General features: G+C 46.2%; 1 protein-coding gene and 1 pseudogene across 1 annotated transcript; one reads left to right on the top strand and one right to left on the bottom strand.

Annotated features, from left to right (window-relative positions):
- The first annotated feature begins 444 nt into the window (after positions 1-444).
- Positions 445-21,493, top strand: LOC139000103 (zinc finger protein 211-like). Its single transcript, XM_070402380.1, has 3 exons — positions 445-677; positions 1,873-1,999; positions 19,039-21,493. Exons 1-3 carry the CDS (start codon positions 477-479, stop codon positions 20,685-20,687), a joined length of 1,977 nt encoding a protein of 658 aa, XP_070258481.1. The 5' UTR covers positions 445-476; the 3' UTR covers positions 20,688-21,493.
- LOC139000178 (Golgi SNAP receptor complex member 2 pseudogene) lies at positions 12,812-16,834 on the bottom strand (annotated as a pseudogene).
- Positions 21,494-22,899: the final 1,406 nt, after the last annotated feature.

The raw sequence follows: 22,899 nt of genomic DNA, 5'->3' as shown, positions 1-22,899 counted from the left end.
AAGAAAAAGTAAAAAAAAAAAAAAAAAAAAAAGCAAGCCGGAACTGGTTTGGCTCAGTGGATGGAGCGTCGGCCTGCGGACTGAAGGGTCCCGGGTTCGATTCCGGTCAGGGGCATGTACCTTGGTTGCGGACACATCCCCAGTAGGGGGTGTGCAGGAGGCAGCTGATTGATGTTGCTCTCTCATCGATGTTTCTAACTATCTCTCTCCCTTCCTCTCTGTAAAAAAAAAAAAATCAATAAAATATATTTAAAAAAAAAAACAAAAAAAACCCTGATCACTTACTTGGACTCAATGACTACATTACCCAGAACACCATGTGCGGAATACCAACAGCTTAGCCAATTGAAGGTGTTTCCAGCGAAGCTGAATTCGAAGGGGCGGGACTTCCGGCATCCCCGCAGCGGGCATGTTGGCTCTTCTCAGACCCGCTCTGCTGCACGTTTGAGGCTGCAGATCGCTGGGTCCCGGTGGAGATGCCCCGAGGGAGAAGGCGCGGGAGTCGTGGAGCTCACAGCACACGCGCGGGTGTGAAGCTCGATGTCCCCGCCCGGGTGACCCGCTCCCGGGCCCGGAAAGGGACCCCCCTTCCCGCCGCGGCCTCTGCTCCCGCCGCTCCCGCCCGGCTCCGCACACAAAGTCCGATGGCGGCGCCCGCCCGGAGGCGCGGGGCTGAGGTGAGTGCGCGACCCCCGGGCCCCCACCGCGTCCTCACACCGAGCAGGACAGCCCGGGTGCGGGCGCCTGTCCCGTCCTGCAGCTCAGTCCCGCGTGGGGGACCGTGAGGAAGGCGGAGGGGAGAGAGGAGTGTTGTGGCTTCTGAGGACACAGCAAGTGCAGGGCAGAGAGGACGGGGGTGACTTGCATCTGAAGGTCCCTGAGGATGTGGCTGTGAGTATTGACGGAAAGATCAGAGGCTGCAGGGAGGACGGCACAGCCTCATTCGGGCTTTCCCGGCTGTGGGTCCATCAGGGGCCTGGGGTGGTCCTGGATCCGGCTGGACTACAAGCTCTCTACCCGCCATATGCCAGGTTCATGGGTGAGTCCAGCGAGACCCAGTGGCATTGGAGCAGGAAGGGGGCAGAGCTGAGGGAGTGAACCTGGGGTCTGAAGATATGAAGGAGGTAGACATTACACAGCGGTGTGCACAAATGGAGGAAGTGTGAGCTGATGGTCCCCGGGACCTGCTGTGGGGACTTAAGGGTGAAGCATAAGCCCGGGTTCGGCTTTGTCTGGGAGACTGCAGTGGTGTTGCTTGGCAGGAAGGCTGGGGCCCTGCAGGCAAGGCCCAGAGCTGAGATGCATGCCCTCCCAGGCCTCAATCCCTCTGCTCATGCTGAGGGCAGTAACAGTGACTAATGGGACTGTGATGAGAGAGCAGCCTAAACTGGCCTTAGGGCCTGGCGTCCACACTAAACTGGGGAGCCCTGGAGGAGTTTGAAGGCGGGGAAGATGTGTAAGGAGTGAGAGTGCAGGTTCTGAGAAAGACAGCTTTGGTTTCAGTAATCTCAATTTTGGGAGTTTAAAAATGGCTAGCCCTGACCGGTTTGGCTCAGTGGATAGAGCATCGGCCTGCGGACTGAAGGGTCCCTGGTTCGATTCCAGTCAAGGGCATGTACCTTGGTTGCAGGCACATCCCCAGTGGGGGGTGTGCAGGAGGCAGCTGATCGATGTTTCTCTCTCATCTATGTTTCTGGCTCTCTATCCCTCTCCCTTCCTCTCTGTGAAAAAACAATAAAATATATTTTTTTTAAAAAATGGCTGCAGAGTAAGTGGATGCCACACAGACACACTCCCAGGACCAAACTGGAATTACAACGAACATACAAAAAAAAAAAAATTCTGAATAATCATTTGTCTCCATTCTGACAGGTTGGCGTGACCTTTGAGGACATTGCCCTGTACTTCTCCAGGGAGGAATGGAGCCTCCTTGATGAGGGTCAGAGACAGCTGTACCTGAATGTGATGCTGGAGAACTTTGAACTTCTATCCTCGCTGGGTAAGACCCTCACTCTCACCAGTGACCTGGACTTGGCTTAACATATCCTCATGCCCCTTTTCCCAGGATGTGCTCTGTCCTCACTGCTTGACTTTCCAGTTTTTTGGGCCCTTGCTGATCTTGGTAGGTCTGGTTTGTTTGCTTTGGCCTTTAATTTTTCTGCAATCACAACACCTCCTGTACTGAACTCCTAGGCAGGGATTTGTGGTTGGTATTGTGGCAGGGAGCCTAATGGATTCCACCTTGAGTAGTGAGGAAAAGCATTCTTTATATTCCTGTTACTCAGCTGTACATATTTTGGGGAAAATTGCCTCTATATCCTTAACCTGTTTTGTTGTTGTTGTTTTTTAAAAAATATATTTTATTGATATTTTTACAGAGAGGAGGGGAGAGGGATAGAGAGACAGAAACATCGTGAGAGAGAAACATCGATCAGCCACCTTCTGCACGCTCCCCACTGGGGACGTGCCCACAACCAAGGCACATGCCCTTGACCAGAATTGAGCCTGGGACCCTTGAGTCCGCAGGCCAATGCTCTATCCGCTGAGCCAAACCGGCCAGGGCTAGCCTGTTTTTTAACCATATTTTTTGGCTAATGTTTCTGTTGAATACCTTCTATATTTTACATATTAATTTCTTATTACATACAGCTACTGACTTGTCTCTTTGCATGTGCTTGGTTGTGCTTTGCAGGTATTTTGAAGGTTTTTTGTTTTGTTCTGTTTTGAATATATTCTTATTGATTTCAGAGAAGATGGGAGAGGGAGGGAGAGAGAGAGATAGAAACATCAGTAATTTGAGAAAATCATTGATTGGCTGCCTTCTGCACACCCCCTACTGGGGAATGGAGCCTGCAACCCAGGCATTTGCCCTGACTGGGAATTGAACCTGGGACATCTTGGTCCGTGGGACGACACTCAGTCCTCTGAACCACCAGAGCCAGGCTGTGTAGGATTTTTGGTTTTACAAATTTAACGTTTTTGGCAATCCTACATTCAGGAGGTTTAGTGTGGCCATTCTTCCAGTAAGCTCAGATGCTGTTGACCAGTGTGAATATAAGAAATATTCAAACCTGTAAATAATTTTTGTGAGTTTATTTGGTCCAAACCTTCAACAGTTGCTAGGAAGCAAAATCTCAAGGCATTGATATAATGCGCCAGAGAATGGCAGTTTTGCACCTTATTTGATACATTACAATCAAAAGAGCAGGCATAGCTGGGTTACATGAAATTCATTGGTGATAGATTAAGGAGGCAGACGAGAGCAAAGCGGGGCTACTTCTGGAATTGGATAAAAAGTAAAATGATAAATCTTTTACATAGTTGGGGACAGGATAGCTAATAATCAATATTAATATGATGGAAATAGCAATGAGCGTATTTGTAGTCTCTGCTATGGTGCATTTGGTTGTGCCCTGAAGAATCCCAAAAAAGGGATGTTACTCTGACATTCCAAAGGGATGTTATCATAGATGCAGAAGATGATAGACAGGCTCAGTTAAGGTAAGGATTGACTTTTGTTGGTGAATATTCCAGCTGAGGACATGTCTACCTGTCACTAACTGCTTTTAGTTAGACAGTTTTAATTTCAAAACTTCCTTTGTGGTCACTTTAGGTCTCTGAATTTCCCTGAGCTTGTCACTCTGTACTGATAAAAGTACTTTTCACACAGTATTTCTGTTTTTTTTAGCCTGCAGTATAGTGTAAACATATCTTTATTATTTAATTAGAGGCCTGGTACATGAATTCGTGCTCGTGTGGGGTCTCCCCAATCAGCTGATGGCCGGTCAGGGGAGGGACTGCAGGGGTTTGCTGGCCGAGGGAGTTTTTTTAAAAAATATTTTTATTGATTTTAGAGAGGAAGGGAGAGAGAGAGAGAGAGCTAGAAACATCAATGATGAGAGAGAATCACTGATCGGCCACCTCCCACATGCCCCTCACTGGGAATCGAGCCCGCAACCCAGGCATGTGCTGGAATTGAACCCAGGACCCACAGTTAGGGGGTGATCAGGCAGGCAGGTAAAGTGGTTAGGGGAGATTAGGCAGGCTGGCAGGGGAGCAGTTAGGGAGCGACCGTGCCCGCAGGGGGGTGTCCACAGGCCGACACTCTATCCACTGAGCCAAATAGCCAGGGCATGGCTGGGGGAGTTTTGCTGTGGGAGTGCACTGACCACCCCGGGGCAGGTCCTGCGTTGAGCTTCTGCCCCCTGGTGGTCAGTACACATCACAGCGACTGGTCGACTGTTCATTCCGGTGGTTCAGGTCATTCAGTTGTAATAGTCACTTAGGTTTTTGTATTTATAGACTAGAGGCCCGGTGCATGAAATTTGTGTACTGTGGTGGTGCGTGGGTGTCCCTCAGCCCGGCCTGAAACCTCTCCAATCTGGGACCCCTCAGGGGACCTGCAGGGATGGGCTTTAAACTGGCAGTTGGACATCCCTCTCACAATCCAGGACCGCTGGCTCCTAACCGCTTGCCTGACTGCCTGCCTGCCTGATCGCCCCTAACCACCTCTGCTTGCTGGCATGATCACTCCTAACTGCTTCCCTGCCGGCCTGACTGATTACCCCTAATTGCCTCTGCTTGCCGGCCTCATTGCCCCCTAACTGCCCCCCTGCCGGCCTGGTCACCCGTTCACTGCCCCCCTGCTACCCCTAACTCCTTCGTGCCTGGTCGCCTCCTAACTGCCCACTGCTGGTCTGGTCACCCCCTAACTGTCCCTTGCCTGGCTTGGCTGCCCCCTAACTATGCTTTTCCTCGCCTAGCCACCCCTTAACTGACCCCTGCCAGGCTTGTTGCCCCCTTACTGCTCCCCCCTGCCACCTGGTCGCCTCTTAACTGCCCCCCTGCCATCCTGATCGCCCTCTTAATGCTCCCTTACCAGCCTGGTTGCCTCCTAACTGCCCCCTAACTGCCCCCCTGCCAGCCTGCCTGATCGCCCGTAACCATTCTACCTGCCTGCATGATTGCCCCTAACTGCATCTGCTTGCTGGCCTAATCACCCCCTAACTGGTCCTCTGCCAGCCTTGTCGTCCCCTAACTGCCCCCCTGCCGGCCTGGCCACCCCCTAACTGCCTTCGTGCTGGCCTAGTTGCCCCCTAACTGCACCCCTGCCGGCCTGGTCGCCTCCTAACAACCCTCCACCCCCCCCGCCGGCCTGGCTGCCCCCTCACTGTCCCCTACCGGCTGGCCTGATCACCCTTAAACACTCTACCTGCCTGCCTGATCACCCCTAACTGCCTCTGCTTGCTGGCCTAATTGCCCCCTAACTGGTCCCTTGCCGGCCTGGTCATTCCCTAACTGACCCCTGCCAGCCTGGCCGCCCCTTAACTGAGCCCTGCTGGCCTGGCCACTTCCTAACTGCCCACTGCCAGTCTGGTCGTCTCTTGACTGCCCTTCTGCTGGCCTGGTTGTCTGCTAACTGACCCCTGCCAGCGTGGCTGCCCCCTAACTGCCCCCCTGCCGGCCTGCCTGATCACCCCTAGCCACTCTACCTGCCTGCCTGATTGTTCCAAACTGCATCTGCTTGCCGGCCGGATGGCCCTCTGACTGGTCCCCTGTCAGGATGGTCGTCCCCTAACTGACCCCCTGTTGTCCTGTTTGCCCCCTAACTGCCCCTCTGCTGGCCTCGCCGCCCCTAACTGCCTTTGTGCTGGCCTGGTCACTCCCTAACTGCCCCTGTGCCAGCCTGGTCACCCCCTAACTGCCCCCTTGCCAGCCTGGCGCCCCCCCCCCCCCCCAACTACTCCCCTGCCAGGCTGCCTGATCGCCCCTAACCACTTTACCTGCCTGCCTGATTGCCCCTAACTGCTTCTGCTTGCCGACCTGATCCCTCCCTAACTGCTCCCTGGGGCTGGCCACTCCCTAACTGCTCCCCTGCCGGCCTAACTGCTCCCCTGCTGGCCTGGTTGCCCCTAACCGCCTCTGCCTCGGCCCCAGCCACCATGGCTTTGTCCGAAAGGAAATCGGACGCCTGGAAGATGTCCCGTCAACCCAGTCTAATTAGCATATTACCCTTTTATTAGTATAGATAGAAACTCCAAATATTTTTGTAACTTTCTCTGTATCTCGATATTCGCTTTATTGTGGATATCTGAACTGAATCCACAATATCTCCAAGCGGTACGTTCATATCATTTGCAAGTATTTTCTCCCATCTTGTAGATTGCCTTTTAATTTCATTTTGTTAATTGCTGTTGTGATGTGAAGACCCCTTTTCATTTGTTGTTGTCCAGACAGTTTAGTTTTGCCTTTTTGCCTGGTGGTTGGTGTCACATCCAGAAAATCATGTCCAAAGCTAATGTCCATAGCTTTTTCTCTAACTTGTCTTGAGTATTTTTAAGTTTTGGGATTGTCATTTAACTATTTGATTCAGTTTGAGTTCATTTTTATCAGTGGTGTCCAGTTTTGTTGTTTTGCCTGTGAATATGCATTTTTACCAGCACTATTCATTGAAGAAACTATCTTTTCTTTCTTGTGTGTCTTGTGGTTTTTGTCAAGGGATACTTGATTGTATGTATGTGCCTGGGTTTATTTCGGTCTTCTGTTCTGTTCTATTGGTCTGTGTTTCTGTGTTTATTGCAGTAACACACTGTTTGGTTGCTTTGACTTTGTAATAGATTGAAGTCAGGAAGTTTGATGCCACCAGGTTAGTTCTTGCTCAAGTTTGCTTTTGCTATTCCAGGTCTTTTGGTTCCATACATTTCAAGATTCTATTTTATTTCTTTGTAAAATACCATTGGAATTATTTTTTTTTAATTTTATTTATTTATTTATTTTAATCTTTAAATTCTTTATTAGTTAAGGAATTACAAATGTGTCCTCATTCCCCACCCCCCCATTAGCTCCCACCCTCCCCCCACCCCCCACCCCCACCCCACTCATGCTCTCATCCCCCTGTTGTCCATGTCCATTGGTTTGGCTAATATGCCTGCATACAAGTCCTTTGGTTGTTCTCTTCCCCTTACCCCATCCTCCCCTACTTTCCCTCTGGGGATTAATAGTCTGATCGCTGTTTCTCTGTCTTTGGATCTGTCCCTGTTCATCAGTCTATGTTGTTCTCTATATTCCACAAATGAGTGAGATCATGTGGTATTTATCTTTCTCTGACTGGCTTATTTCACTTAGCATAATGCTCTCCAGATCCATTCAAGCTGTTGCAAAAGGCAAGAGTTCCTTCTTTTTTTTACCACAGTGTAGTATTCCATTGTGTAGATGTACCATACCATTGGAATTATTATCGGGATTACATTTAATCTGTAGATTGCTTTGGGTAGGATAGACATTATAAGGATATTAAATTTCAAATCCTAAAGCACAGATGTCTTTCCATTTGTTTGTGTTTTCTTCCATTTTTTCATCACTGTCTTGTGTTTGATGTACAGACCTTTCACCATTTTGGTGGAATTTATTCCCGAGTATTTTATTGTTAATTCTATTGCAAACTTAACTACTTTCTTCATTTCTCTATCAAAGAATTTATTATTGTGTAGAAATGAAACTGATATTTGTGTGTTGATTTTTACATCGTGTAACCTTTCCAAATTTATTTATTTTTTTTTAATGTATCTTGCCGAAACCGGTTTGGCTCAGTGGATAGAGCGTCGGCCTGCGGACTGAAAGGTCCCAGGTTCGATTCCGGTCAAGGGCATGTACCTGGGTTGCGGGCACATCCCCAGTAGGAGATGTGCAGGAGGCAGCTGGTCGATGTTTCTCTCTCATCGATGTTTCTAACTCTCTATCTCTCTCCCTTCCTCTCTGTAAAAAATCAATAAAATATATTTAAAAAAAAAAAAAAAAATATATATATATATCTTTATTGCCAAAACCGGTTTGGCTCAGTGGATGGAGCGTCGGCCTGCGGACTGAGGGGTCCCAGGTTCGGTTCCGGTCGGGGGCATGTGCCTGGATTGCGGGCACATCCCCGGTGGGAGATGTGCGGGAGGCGGCTGATTGATGTTTCTCTCTCATCGATGTTTCTGACTCTCTGTCTCTCTCCCTTCCTCTCTGTAAAAAATCAATAAAATATATATATTTAAAAAATAATAATAATAAATAAATAAATATATCTTTATTGATTTCAGAGAGGGAGGGAGAAGGGAGAGAGAGCTAGAAACATCAATGATGAGAGAGAATCATTGATTGACTGCCTCGTGCATGCCCCCTACTGGGGATCAAGCCCAAAACCTGGGCATGTGCCCTTGACTGGAATCGAACCTGAGACCCTTCAGTCCGCAGGCTGATGCTCTACCCACTGAGCCAAACCAGCTAGGGCCAAATTTATTTTTTCTTTAAACTTTTTATTAATGTTAGAGAAAGGAAGTAAGACAGAGATAGACGGAAATAGAGAGGGAAACATTGACCTGCTGTTCCACTGATCTATGCATTCATTGACTGCCCCTCTGCATGTGTCCTGAAGGGAGATCAAACCTACAACCTCAGGTATTGGGACCACTCTTTCACTGACCGAGCCACCTGGCTAGGGCTCTGAATTTGTTTAATTTCAGAAGTTCATAGTGGGCTCTTGGCATTTTTCCTATGTTCACAGTGTCAGGTGTAATATCTTTTTTTTCTTTTCTTTTTTTAATAAGAGCTTCCAGCAAATTTGAACTATGCTCTTTTTTGGTTGTTAAGATTTTGAAATTGACTTTTACAAAAATAGTGAGAGGGATAGTGAGAAACATGGAAGTGAGAGTAAAACATTGATTGCCTGCCTCCTGATGCCCCGACCAGGGATGGAACCTGCAAACCCAGCATTTGCCCTGACCGAGAACATAATAGGCAACCTTTTGATGCATGGGATAACATCCAACCAACTCAGCCACACTGGCCAGGGCTGAGTTGTAATCTTTTTATTTCTTTTGAAATTTATTTTAGTCTTTTTTTTTTTTTAATGTTGAAACCTTTTTTTCTGTTTCTTTTTTAAAATCTTAGTTGTTGAGAGTATTACAGATGTTTCCCCTTATCTCCCCCCATTGCTTCCCTCCACCCGGTTCCTGCCCCACCCCACATCTTCACCATCGTCTTGTTTGTTTCCATAGGTAATGCATATAATATCTTTGGTTAATCTTTTCCCGCCCCCTACCTTTTCCCTCTGAGATTCATCAGTCTGTTCTATGTTTCCATGCCCTTGATTATATTTTATTCACCATTTTATTTTGTTCATTAGATTTCTTGTTTATTTTGATTTTTAGATTCAATTGTTGATAGATACGTCTTTATTGCCATTTTATTGTTCAGATTTTTTCTTCATCCTTTATTCTTCCTCTTCCTCTTCTTAAAGAATAACCTTCCACATTTCATGTGGAAGGGGTTTGGAGGTGATGAACTCCTTTAGGTTCTTCTTATTTGTGAAGCTCTTTATCTGATCCTCAATTCTAAATGCGAGCTTTGCTGAGTGTAGGTCCTTGCTATTCATCACTGAATATTTTTTGTCATTCCCTTCAGGCCTGCAAAGTTTCTGTTGAGAAATCAGCTGATAGTTATATGGGCACTCCCTTGTAGGTAACTAGCTACTTTTCTCGCTACTTTTAAGATTCTCTCTGTCTTTAACCCTTGGCATTTTAATTATGATGTGTCTTGGTGTGGGCCTCTTTGGGTTTTTCTTGTTTGGAACTCTTTGTGCATCCTGGACTTGTGAGTTATTTCTCTTCTGGTTGGGTATTTTTTGCTTCCTCATATTTCAAATCATTGATTTGTTTCTCAGAATCCTCTACTGTTGAATCCCTGTAAATTATTCTCCATTTCTATTAGTGTATGCTTAATTTCTTACTAGTCTTTTTTGTGTGTCTTTTATGTTCTCACTGAGATCCTTGAAAGTCTCACTTAAGTCCCTTGAAGCTCTCATTAATTCCCTTAAAGCACTCATTAATGTCCTTGAATAACCTTATAGCCTTTTTTAAAAAATATATATTTTATTGATTTTTTACAGAGAGGAAGGGAGAGAGATAGAAGGGAGAGAGATAGAGAGTTAGAAACATGGATGAGAGAGAAACATCAATCAGCTGCCTCCTGCACATCTCCCACTGGGGATGTGCCCACAACCCTGGTACATGCCCTTGACCGGAATCGAACCCGGCACCCTTCAGTACGCAGGCTGACGCTCTATCCACTGAGCCAAACCGGTTTCGGCTATAGCCTTTGTTTTGAACTCTGTGTCCAGTAGCTTGCTTGCTTCCATTTCTTTCATTTGTGACACGTTTCTTTGTCTTCACATTTTGGCTGTTTCCCTGTGTTTATTTCTATGTATTGGGTAAACCTGCTATGTCTCCTGGAATTGGAAGTGTGGCCTTATGTAATAGGTGTCCTATAGGACCCAGAGGCTCAGCCTCCCCATTCACCTGGGCTTGGCATTCTAGGTGCTCCCCTTTGTGGGCTGTGTGCACAGTCTTGTTGTAGTTGAGCCTTGATTGCTGTTGGCCTCACTGGGAGGAATTGGCCTATAGACCAATTGGCTATGAAGACCAGCTGTGTCTACAGTGGAAGAGGTGCTGTGCAAGAAATACCCCTAGGGAGCAGGACTTGTTTCAGTGAGGCTTTAGTGCTCACTGAGTCTGCCTCTTGAGTATGTCGCTCCTGAATGTGTAGTTATAATCTGGTATGGTCTGAAGCTGTCCACCAGGGGCACTGGCTCTGGGTCCTCCAGGGAGATGCAAAGTCAGCCTCTGCCGGAGGCCACCTGGCAGGAACTACAAAGAGACCTGCAGATGGCTACTGTTTGTATTGGGCTAAGAAGTGCTCAAGCGAGCCCGAGCTGTGAAGCAAGGTAGGCTGGTGCTAGTGCTGGATCTTGGTCCTTTTATTGATAGGTTTGGGGTATGCTGACTCCAGTTGCTGCTTGTTTAAGAGTTTTTAGCACAGTCTGAAGTCTTAGCCAGAACAGGCTTTTCATATGGAAAAGCAGCTGCAAACAGTGTGGGTGGGGCTGCAAATTGGATGGGGTGGGGTCTCAGGGCATCACCAGGGCAGAGTGAATAGTGTGAGCCAGACTGATGGAGACTCAGATATGGCTGACAGTTAGCCCTGGGAAGTGGGAAGTCCCAGCACAGGAACAATGACCCCTGTGAGCACCCCTGTCTAGGGAAAAAAACCACCCCCGAGTTCTTGCACCAATGCTGGATAATCCAGTTCCTTCCCGCATGTCCCTGGATCCCCCAAAGCCATGCTACACTGGAGCTCAGAGGGATTGTGTCCACGTTTGTGCACTGGCCCTTTAAGATGAACACCCAGGTCTCCATCAACCTCCGTATCACTCAGCCACAATTCCCGCTTTTTTTTACTGCCTAAAGTTACAGGGACTTCTCTTCCCAGCTCTACAACCCTGAACTGCGTCTGGTGTGGGGCTGGGACCCCTTGCTCCTCACAGGAGGCCTCTGCAACCGAGATATTCTGATTATAAAAACATGGGTGTCGGACCAGCCCCTTCCAGGCCTCTGCCCTCCTACCAGTCTCAATGTTCTTTTTTCTTTACTTCTCTAGTTGTAGGATTTCCATTCAGCCAGCTTCAGGTGGTTCTAAATGACGGCTGTTCTGTATTATAGTTGTAATTTTGATGTGGTTGTATTCAGTCTTGTTTCTTTTGTTTTAGTCTAGCTAAAGATTTGCCAATTTTGTTTATATTTTAACTAGTGGCCTGTTGCATGAAGATTCGCACAATAGGCCTTCCTTCCCCTGGCTGCTGGCACCGGTTTTCCTCTGGCACCCGGGACCCAGGCCTTTGGTCTGGCCGCAGCAGCGAGACTTGGCTTCTCCGCTCCGGCTGCTCCCAGCCCTTCCCTTTTTTTTTTTTTTTCCAGCTCCTCCAGCGGATCCCAGGGCGGACTGGAAGCCTGGGTTGCCCCTGGCGACCCAGGCCCCCAGCCAGTCCTTGAGCGGAGCCCAGGGCCTGCGGGAAGCTTGGCATCCTCCGTCGCCGGGAGCAACCCAAGCCTCCTGCTCGCTCCAGCTCTGTGGCCACTGCCATCTTCAGTCATCTTCAGTCTTCACACTCCGTCTGCATATGCAAATTAACCACCATCTTTGGGTTAATTTGCATAGTCACTCTGATTGGCTGGTGGGTGTAGCGGAGTGACAGAGTGATGGTTAATTTGCATGTTTCTCTTTTATTAGTGTAGATAAAATAGCTTAGTTATGATACTCTTTTTTTATCTTGTCCCTATTTTATTTATGTTTGTCCTAATATAGTTTTTTAAAAATTTATCAAGTACTTTTATTTTTTTAAATAAATCTTTATTGTTCAGATTATTACAGTTGTTCCCCTTTTTTCGCCCCCTCCACCCAGTTCCCACCCCACCCTCTGCCCTTTTCCCCCCTCCCCCACTGTCCTCATCCATAGGTGTACGCTTTTTGTTGCCAGGTCGAAGGTCATACACATGGAATATGTAGCTGTTTCCGTCCGCAACATGTCCCTGTGTTCGGAAAGGTCTCTCACGACTTGTTCACGCTCTACTCAGAAAGGGTACAGAGACACGTAATGGCTTTTTAAAATAATGTGTCCTCTTATGTTTAAAATGAGGATTTTGCTACCAAAAGTGAGGAGAAAGCAACACTACACCTGCTCTTGCCCCTCTCGCCCTTCGGGTGATAGTTGTGCGTGGGGCTGCACGCTGGTTCGCGGCAGTCGACGAAGCCGTCTGGGCGGCTCGCGTGGTTCCGCCGGCTTCCCAGGGGCTGTCGCAGCCTCGCAAGGGCCGTCTCAGCCTCACAGGGGCCGTTTTGGCGTCACAGGGGCCGTCGCAGCCTCACACAGCCTCGCAGGGGGTGTCGCAGCCTCGCAGTGGCCATCACAGCCTCACAGGGGGCGCTGCATCCCACGTTAGGGGTGAAGGTGTGAGAGAAGCTCCTCTCCCTGTCTCTCCCTTGCATATCGCCGATGCTGGAAGTTTCTGAGAGCCATCTGCAGGTGCTGGACATCATACTTTAATTGGTCAACAGGAAGTTTGGCATTTTGTCTTTTGTTGGGAGGCTCCTTGCTGGACAAAATCTCCAGGCGTTCTTGCTGGCGGAATATCTGGTATGCTTGCTTGGATTTTGTTTTCTACTAAGCGCATAGACTGCTTGTCTGCTGTCTCCTGGCGTCCCATGTGAGACTGGATCTGGTGGACCTACTTGTGTGTTTGCTGGCACAGCCAGGTCCGGCTCCAGCTTCCTCTGAACCTGATTCTGCTTCTTGAGTGTGTCCCTTATGGATGCGAGGAGTTGAAATCTGCAGTTTTTTGGGTTAGGCTGCAAAAGTGCAGGTGGTTCCTTTTGTGCCACTGGCACAGCTTGGGTGGGGATGTAAATTGAGTAGGGCGGGGTCTCAGGGAATCACCAGGGCGGAGCAAACAGCAATGGCGTCTCCAAGACTCCTCGCCTCTTCACGACTCCGGGTCTCTGTGTCCCTGAGTGCCGGCGAGCAGCTCCGCGAGAAAGCCACCCTTGCTCTCCAACCTGCTGCAAGGCTGTCCCGCCTCTCTTTGTTAGCTTTGGGTTTCTTCTAGTTTTCTGAGGTACAATATTAGAGTGTTCATATGAGATCTTTTTTTCTTAATGTAGGCATTTATCTCTATAAAGTTTCCTCTTAGAATTCCATTTCATGCATTTTATACACAAGTTTTGGTAGATTGTGTTTCTGTTTCCTTTGCCTTTATCTAATTTTGAGTTCTCTTTGTGTTTTTTATTTATTTTTTTGTCTTTGATCCACTGATTGTTTAGAAGTGTGTTAGCTTCACATATTTGTGAATTTTCCAGCTTTCTTGAAACTACAATTGATTTTTGCTTTCCTACATTGTGATACTTAACATGATTTCTTCTCAAAGTTTGAGACTTATTTTTTCACCTAATGTAGAGAATGTTTCATGTGGGCTTGACAAGAATTCGTGCAAAAGTAGGCCTTTCTTCCCCCAGCTGCTGGCACTTGCTTCCCCTTGGGACCCAGGCTGCTGGCACCGGCTTCCCTCAGGCACCCGGGACCCAGCCCGGCTTCCGTTGGGCCTCCCGCAGGCACCTAGGACCCAGGCTGGCTTCCTTCCAGCCCAGGCTGTAGGAAGGACGTCCGGAATGACATCCGGAAGACGTCTGGTCTAATTAGCATATTACCCTTTTATTATTATAGACTAGAGGTCCGGTGCACAAAAATTTGTGCACTCGGGGGGGGGGGGTCCCTCAGCCCAGCCTATGCCCTCTTGCAGTCTGGGACCCCTCGGAGGATGTCCACCTGCTGGGGGATCGGGCCCAAGCTGGCAGTCAGACATCCCTCTGGCAGCCCAGCAGCCCTTGGGGGATGTGCACTTACCAGTAGGGAGCAGACCTAAGCTGCAGTCGGACATCCTTGTGGCTCCCGCCACCACCGCTGTGCTGGCAGCCATCAGTCTGGCTTGTGGCTGAGCAGAGCTCCCCCTGTGGGAGCGCACTGACCATCAGGGGACAGCTCCTGCATTGAGCATCTGCCCCTGGTGGTCAGTGTGTGTCATAGTGACCAGTCATTCTCAGTTATTCTCCTGTTAGGGTCAGTTTGCATATTACCCTTTTATTATATAGGATAGAGGCCTGGTGCATAGGTGGAGGCTGGCTGGTTTGCCCTGAAGGGTGTCCTGGATCAGGGTGGGGGTCCTGCTGGGGTGCCTGGCCAGCCTGGGTGAGGGGCTGATGGGTGTTTGCAGCTGGTCACACCCCCTTCAGGGTGGGGGTCCCCACTGGGGTGCCTGGTCAGCCTGGGTGAGGGGCTGAGGGCTGTTTTCAGGCTGGCCAAGCCCCCCAGCTACGGAAACTCCCAGCCTCTCCTTTATTACTTTTTTTTTTTAATTCTGGGATTTATTTACCTTCTATAATTGAAACTTTGTAGCCTTGAGTGGAGCTCAGAGCTGGCCAGGGCGGGTGGGAAGCCTGGTTTCCTCTATCGCCAGGGGCAACCCAAGCCTCCTGCTCGCTCCTGCTCCGTGGCTGCCAGCTGCCATCTTGGTTGTGTTAATTTGCATATAGTCGCTCTGATTGGCTGGTGGGCATGACTTATTGCATAGCAAAGGTGGGGTCAATTTGCATATTTGTCTTTTATTAGTGTAGATTATATTAGGTTAAGTTTCTAAGGAAGTGACAGAATAAAACACCGATATTAATTGTCAATCCTAAATGACTTTACCCGTTGCAACTGAAACTTTCAGTGAGGTTTCTCTTTGTAAGTACAGTTGATTGCTGCTTTTAAGTATATTTATTCATGTTTCCCATTTAGAATCTTTAAAATTTTTTGTAAGTTCCTTTAAAGAAGAAATAATTCACATATGAACAACATAAGCACTGAGCTGATAATGATCCTCTCACCCATCTTGGATTAACTGAGGAAGTATTACAATTGATGTTTTTCCTGATAAAGCCATTTTATAAAATGGCACAATAGCCAGAACCGGTTTGGCTCAGTGGATGGAGCATCGGCCTGCGGACTCAAGGGTCCCGGGTTCGATTCCGGTCAAGGGCATGTGCCTTGGTTGCGGGCACATCCCCGGTGGGGGGTGTGCAGGAGGCAGCTGATCAATGTTTCTCTCTCATCGATGTTTCTGGCTCTCTATCCCTCTCCCTTCCTCTCTGTAAAAAATCAATAAAATATATTTTTTTAAAAAAATGGCACAATATAAATTTTCCCCATCAGAATTAAAGATGGGAGAATCAGATTACAATATATTTTGTGAGGAAAACATGTTTGTTTCTCAAAACAGTGTTTTCAATCATTTTACAAGCTAACAATTTTTTAGAGGGCCAGACAAATTTAAATGAAGGAACGATTATTTCTAGATGTTAAGAGAATGAGTACATACAGTAAATTTTGGTTGGTCCTTAAGCAGTTTTTGTAGGAAGTTGTTTACAGAAAACCTAGCTCAGTTTCAAGGTTGTGTTTAACAGTAAAGGTAGAAATAGAGGCTAGGACTCTGATTCTCAGTTTAGAGGATAATAGGTGATATTTCTTTCTTTTGGTAGATAATATTAGTAAATTATTTTTGAAATACCTAATATGACTTCCCTTCGAAATCTTTGGCATTTGTGAGTCTTTAGAGACTAAGGTTTTTAGGTATTCTATCCCCAACCCTCAATATAAAAATTCAGGGGAGCTAGTTTTTAATTAAAAGAAAAAGGTTAATCTTAATTTTAAAGTGACCTGAGTTTTATTCCGCACTGTTACATAAACCAATTAGATGGCTGTGAAGTCCTTTGAAATACACCAGAGGCCATTATATCTCACAGGTTTCACACATGCATCTGCAGTGAGATTTATATGACTAGAACTTACCCCACACTTTTACAAAGTAAAAATTTAAATGTCTAGGTCTAATTTTTCATAAGGCCAGCTATTCAAAATATCAAACTTATTACAGAGAGATGGTGATTAACTCACATATTGTTTGGTATGAAGTTATCCCCAAATTCAAGTATTTTTAATATTTATCCCAAGTCTTTGTACTGGCTGAAATGAAAGCTACACAATTTACATAACTCTGATTGGCATTTTTTCCCTGTGTATATTCTTGGTCACCAACTTCTAATCTCATATGCAATCTTAAGAGATCAGGTAGTTTTATGTAGTCATCATATAGTAGCATAGAACATACCATGTAAAAGTAAAATTATTTTCTTTGTTTTTATTTTTATTTTTTTAATATATTTTATTGATTTTTCACAGAGAGGAAGAGAGAGGGATAGAGAGTTAGAAACATCGTTGAGAGAGAAACATGGATCAGCTGCCTCCTGCACACCCCCTACTGGAGATGTGCCCGCAACCAAGGTACATGCCCTTGGCCGGAATCGAACCTGGGACCTTTCAGTCCGCAGGCCAACGCTCTATCCACTGAGCCAAACCGGTTACGGCCATTGCTGTATTCTTTACATTTATTTTTTATTCTCCCCCTGGATTTATTTTAAATGACATGTCTTTGACGTCACGTATTCTTTCATGTCTGATTTTGATACTCTTCATTCCATTTTTTCATTTATCCGATATTCTCCTTTTGTTTCTGTGTTGGTTTCTTTATTATGTTGGTTCTATTTGTGTTTTCTTGTAGCCCATGGTTGTTTTTAAAAGTAAATATTTTAAATGGATTCCTCATCAGGCTGTACATAGATCTCCATTAGTTTTGTAATTGATTAGTGGAAAATTATTATGTTGTCATGGTGGTATCTTTGATTTTAGTATTTGATTCAGACCTGTGTTGCTGCCTCTACATTTGATGAAGCAGTTGCCCTTTTATTCCTTTCAGCCTTAGGGACCAATTCTGGCCGTGAGAAATAGATTTATCTGCATGTGGAATCAAAGGTGTTCGCTGGGAGAGGTGTTGTTTTGATCTTGAGAACAGGTTCAACAGCCTTGCCTATTCGATGTCCTATGAACTGAGGTCATAACAACAATGTGTGAGTCCACAGTGGATTTGGCAGCAATTTTTTTTCCATGACAATTGAGGGTCTTGGAGTCTGTGGTGGAAAATACTGCTTACTGATTTTTGTTTCTTTTCTTGAGTAGATTGCGGCCAAAGATATTTCTTTTATAATTCATGCCAACAAACTGAGTCCTTTGATGTGTTGTGGGGAGTTCACAGATGTTACATGGACTTTTGTGGTTTTTTAAAACAAAATTTTCCAGCGATTTGTATAGAAAAGGCCACCAGCATCAGTGGCTGATAGAGGTAACTCCAACCCTTGTTTTTGACTGTAGCCATCTTCAAGCATATTTGCTCAACCAGTTTTCCCAATCATCCTTTCTATGCACTTCTCCCATTTTTTCCTTCTGCATTGCTGTTTGTCTTTATTGGGTGCTAATTACCATCTGCTATGTTTTCTTTGTTCATGGATAGCTCTCTACTTGTACTGTTGTACTGGGAGGGAGATGAATTCTTCTTGCCATATTCCTGGTGTCACTCACATAGTTTTTTTGTTTGTTTGTTTTTGTTTTTACTGTGGTTACTTTTGTGCTTTGTTATACACAGTGCTGGCCATCCAGCTCTTGAGGTTTTCTTTTAGGATTTTTATCATCTATTTCCCGTGTAATGGCTCAACTGGGATTTCAAGGGGAAGAATCATTTGTGCATCACAGGAGAAACATGACTCCATCCATGGCAGGGAGGACCCAGTGGCAGTCTTGCCAGGGTGAAGGGCTGTTGGAGAGGAATTGATGCCAGGGTTTTGTTAAGTCCTAACTAGGAACCAATTTTGTTCATCAGTATTTTGTTACCATTGCCAGTTCCCCGCTCCATTCTACTTGTTCTTTCTTATTGTTGACACTTTGCCAACTAACTACTCAGTTTCAATATTTATCATTTCTGCTCAGTTTCCCAGCACGTGGGTAATCTTCGCCTCTCTAAATGATGCACCTCAACCATTTACCCCACAGGTCTCTCTTTACTATTTTCTAACCTTGGTCCATGCCTGCAGAGCCTTGGAGTGTGCATGTGTCCTTATATTGACCTTGAACATCATGTGCTTTAATACTGTGGTTTTTTTTTTTTATGGGATTGAGCACATTCAAGTTATTCTACACAAACTCACATCACCAGCATGAAATCTCCCACAGAAGACATTGTGAAGAATCAGCTAGTGGCCCAGCCGGTGTAGCTTAATTGTTGAGCGTCGACCTATGAACCAGGAGGCCACAATTTTATTCCTGGTCAGGGCACATGCTGGGGTTACAAGATCAATCCCCAGTAGGGGGCATGCAGCCGATTGTTGATTTTTCTCCCACCCTTGATGTCCCCCTCTCTCTCTCTCCCCCTTCCTATCTGAAAGCAATAAAAATATATTATAAAAAAAGAAGAAACAGTTAGTGGACCCTACCTCTCTTCTAGTGCACCTTGCCTCTGTTCTTAGTGTCCTATCATATGCTCATGTCCCTCCCTTGGTGAGGTCTCCACCATTGGTTGACCTTTGGGGTCAAGTAATATATAACTGCCTTTCCCTCAGAGTCTCACTTGTCTTGAAGATCATCCCATAAAATCATGCCTAATCATGTCAGATAAACATTTGTGATGAAGATATTCTGTTTTCATAAGGTCAACGTGTACCTCACGAGCGTTTCCTTTTGTTCAGGTTGCTGCTGTGGAGCAGAGAATGTGGAGGCACCGACTGAGCAGAAGGTTTCTGTAAGATTGTCACAGGCAAGGAATCCCAAGGTAGCCTTGTCTTCCCAGAAGAGCCACCCCTGTGATGGTTGTGAGCCAGTCTTGAAAAAGATTTTCCACATTATTGACCTACAGGGAACACAACACAGCCAGATACCGTTGAGGTGCGGGGCATGCGCAAAACGATTTTATTTCGGTACAAAATTTCACCAGGACCAGGAGCAACATATGAGAGAGAAGCATTCCGTCAGTGGTGTGGACAGGATCTCACTTGCAGAGGGCGGCCATTTCAATGCCTCGCAGAAGCATTTTACCTGCGGAGAGGTTGGGCCGGACATCCTTATGGGGTCAGGACATCACCAAAAGGCTACTCAGACCGGGGATAAGTCAAATGAAATATCGATGTCTGCCGTGACTTTTCAAAGCAGAAAAAATTATTACACCAGGAAAGAATATAAGAGAGCAACTGGCCGCAAGCATACATTTGTTCAAGACAAGAGCGCTTGTGCTAGAAGACAGCGTTTAGTGTGCCATGAATGTGGAAAGTATTTTACCAGATTGTCTAGTTTTTTTTATCATCAGAGACTTCACACTGGAGAAAAGCCCTTTAAGTGCGGTGAATGTGGGAAATCTTACACCGGTAGCACTGGTCTCCTTTATCATCAGAGAATTCACACTGGAGAAAGGCCCTATGAGTGCAGTGAATGTGGGAAATCTTTTAGCAGGATCGATTCCCTTCGTATTCACCTGAGAGTTCACAGTGGTGAAAGGCCTTATAAGTGCCATGAATGTGGGAAGTCTTTTACCACTAGCACTGGTATTCGTCATCATCAGAGATTTCACACTGGAGAAAAGCCGTATAAGTGCAGTGAATGTGGGAGATCTTTTACCAGTAGCACTAGCCTTTGTTATCATCAGAGACTTCACAGAGGAGAAAGGCCTTATGAGTGCAGTGAATGTGGGAAATCTTTTACCTGTAGTAGCAGCCTCCGTTATCATCAGAGATTTCACACAGGAGAGAGGCCTTACGAGTGCAGTGAATGTGGGAAAACTTTTACCATGATTAGATGCCTTCGTCGTCATCAGATAATTCACACAGGAGAAAGGCCTTACGAGTGCAGCGAATGTGGAAAATCTTTTACCATGATCCACTATCTTCGTCGCCATCGCAGTGTTCACACTGGAGAAAGACCTTATGAGTGCAGCGAATGTGGCAAATCCTTTACCACAATTTATAGCCTTCGTAATCATCGGAGATTTCATACAGGAGAAAAGCCTTACGAGTGCAGTGAATGTGGAGAATCGTTTTCCATGCTCTATTCCCTTCGTAGTCACCAGAGAGTTCACACTAGAGAAAGGCCTTATGGGTGCAGTGAATGTGGGAAATCTTTTATCAGTAGCAGTGGCCTCCGTTATCATCAAAGACTTCACACTGGAGAAAGGCCTTATGAGTGCAGTGAATGTGGGAAATCTTTTACCAAGAACCAATCCCTTCTTTATCATCAGAGAATTCACACCAGACAAGGCCCTTATGAGTGCAGTGAATGTGGAAAAACTTTTACCGGTATCCTAAGCCTTCGTAGTCACCAGAGAGTTCACACTAGAGAAAGGACTTAGGAGTGTCGTTCATGTGGCAAATTTTGTACCCAAAATTCTAACCTTATTCTGCACATAAGGCTTCACATGGGAAGAAGGTTGTATATGCATAGGAAATGTACAATTTTCAAGGTCAGTCTTAACAATACTATAGGAAACTCTATTTGTCTGACTTGAATCTCATACATTCGAATGTCAAAAGTAGGGAGATTCCCTATAAACTTATCTGAAAATCATGTGTGTGTATGTTGCACTTTCTCATTTACACAGGTGTCCTGCCAGATCTATGTCCCCGAATGTGTCTGTTGCTGAAGCAATGTCACCTGTACCACCTATACCAGCGGTTCCTCAACCTGTGGGTCACGACCCCTTTGGGGGTTGAACAACCCTTTCACAGGGGTCGCCTAAGACCATCGGAAAATACTTTCCGATGGTCTTAGGAACCGGGACACTGCTCATTTATTCGTCTCCAGGTGGATCCGCCCACATACGAGTACCCGGCGTATTAAAGGGTCGCGGCATTAGGAAGGTTGAGAACCACTGACCTACACGGTGTCCTCAGATGGCATCAGTCACCATCCTCATTGGCGCAGGGAAGCTAACTCTGTTCTCTGATTTGTTGGAGACTAGGACCAGCCTTTTCTTAGATGTGTATGTGCTACCCCTGTATCCGTCGTAAAATGTCTGGTTAATCGTCCTGCCTGATCTGGTATGAGTTTTGGCAATTTTCTTTAACAGAAGGGAAGCAGGACAACAAAGATGGATGTTGGAATTTCACTCATTTTGTGCCATTTTTTGCTTTATAAAATAAATGTTTCTTTCCTGTATCGGATTAATATACTTTAATTTTTTTAAAGCTATACACCACGCAGTGAACACTACTTCTAACCCGCACTACTGACATGCTCCATCACTTTCAGAAGACCAGTCATCTGATAAGACCACAAGCCCTTGCTTTGTAGTGTTCCCCTATTTGCCTAGTTTCCGCTCATGGGTGTTCTTGGGTCGGAACGTGTGTCTAAGAAGGCCAGATGCTTTGGAGCCCCAAAGCCAGTGCAGAGGGAAATAGGAGGGCAGTGATCAAACTCCCCGTGCCCTGGATCAGGCATCCTGGATTTGAACTTCAGATTCTCAAATACCCCTGGACTCCCAGAGAAACGACGCCTCTCTCTGGTCTGGGTTTCCGGTTTCTCCTGGGTAAAACAAGCGTAAGGTTTGTTTCCACCCCTGAGCTCTTGGAGGTGAAGAGCTACGATTTATTTTTGCAGCCAGTGTTGACTTGAGCAACTCATCCCTCTGCCTGCACAGACATTCCCAGGCCAGGCACCCCTCACTCCCACAATGCCCACAAGCACCTTTGTATGTTATAGAAAGAAAAGTGGCTTTTAAGAATCTGATGTCCCGCCCTAGCTGGTTTGGCTCAGTGGATAGAGCATCAGCCTGTGGACTGAAGGGTCCAAGGTTCAATTCCAGTCATGGGCACATGCCCCAGTTGTGGGCTCAATCCCCAGGAGGGGGCAAGCGGGAGGCAGCCGATCAATGATTCTCTGTCATCATTGATGTTTCTATCTTTCTATCCCTTTCCCTTCCTTTCTGAAATCAATAAAAATATATTTTAAAAAAAAAGAATCTGATGTTCCACCAGCAAGGAAGCAGGTGCTACGGGCCCTGAGGTGTCAGTACGGGGTCCAAACCTGGGAATCTCCAGGTGACTCCTAGAGCTCCCTAAATCTCGGTCGGCTGAATGTGACGTGAAGCTGATGATGGAGCTTGCTTTGGCCTTTGAAGATCAATAAAAGTAACACAGAGTACTTTTTTTTTTTTTGCCAGGTTTCCAGTGTGAGCTTTTCGAGCATTTTCTCTTTTAATTCTCAAAACAACCTGAGAAGTGGAAACTAATTTTGCTGAAAAAAAAATTCAGTATTAGAGGAATGAAGTAGGTTCCCCAAATTTACATCACAGACAAGTGTCAGATTCAAGGGGCTGGATTTTAACCATTATTTTCTCCAGCATCAGACACAGTCTCTACCACTGATGAGCAGCCCTCACTGGAGCAGGTACAGTCTGAGGCCCAGGGTGGCTCAGCTGCAGCTCCTGTTTCTATGGTTGCAGTTATGCATTTCCTCCCATTCCCTTTACATCTCAGAGCACTTCCCTTGGCTTCCCTCCCTGTGTTCAGGGCAACACCATTATTTGTCACCTTTAGCAGTTTCTCCAATGGAACCTTCTCTGA

This window comes from Myotis yumanensis, unplaced genomic scaffold (genome assembly GCF_028538775.1).
Source record: "Myotis yumanensis isolate MYYU_CA2020_CCGP unplaced genomic scaffold, mMyoYum1.0.hap1 SCAF_23, whole genome shotgun sequence".
NCBI classification, from domain to species: Eukaryota; Metazoa; Chordata; class Mammalia; order Chiroptera; family Vespertilionidae; genus Myotis; species Myotis yumanensis.
The sequence above is the reverse complement of the archived record's forward strand: the minus strand, read 5'-3'. Positions and strand labels throughout refer to the sequence as shown.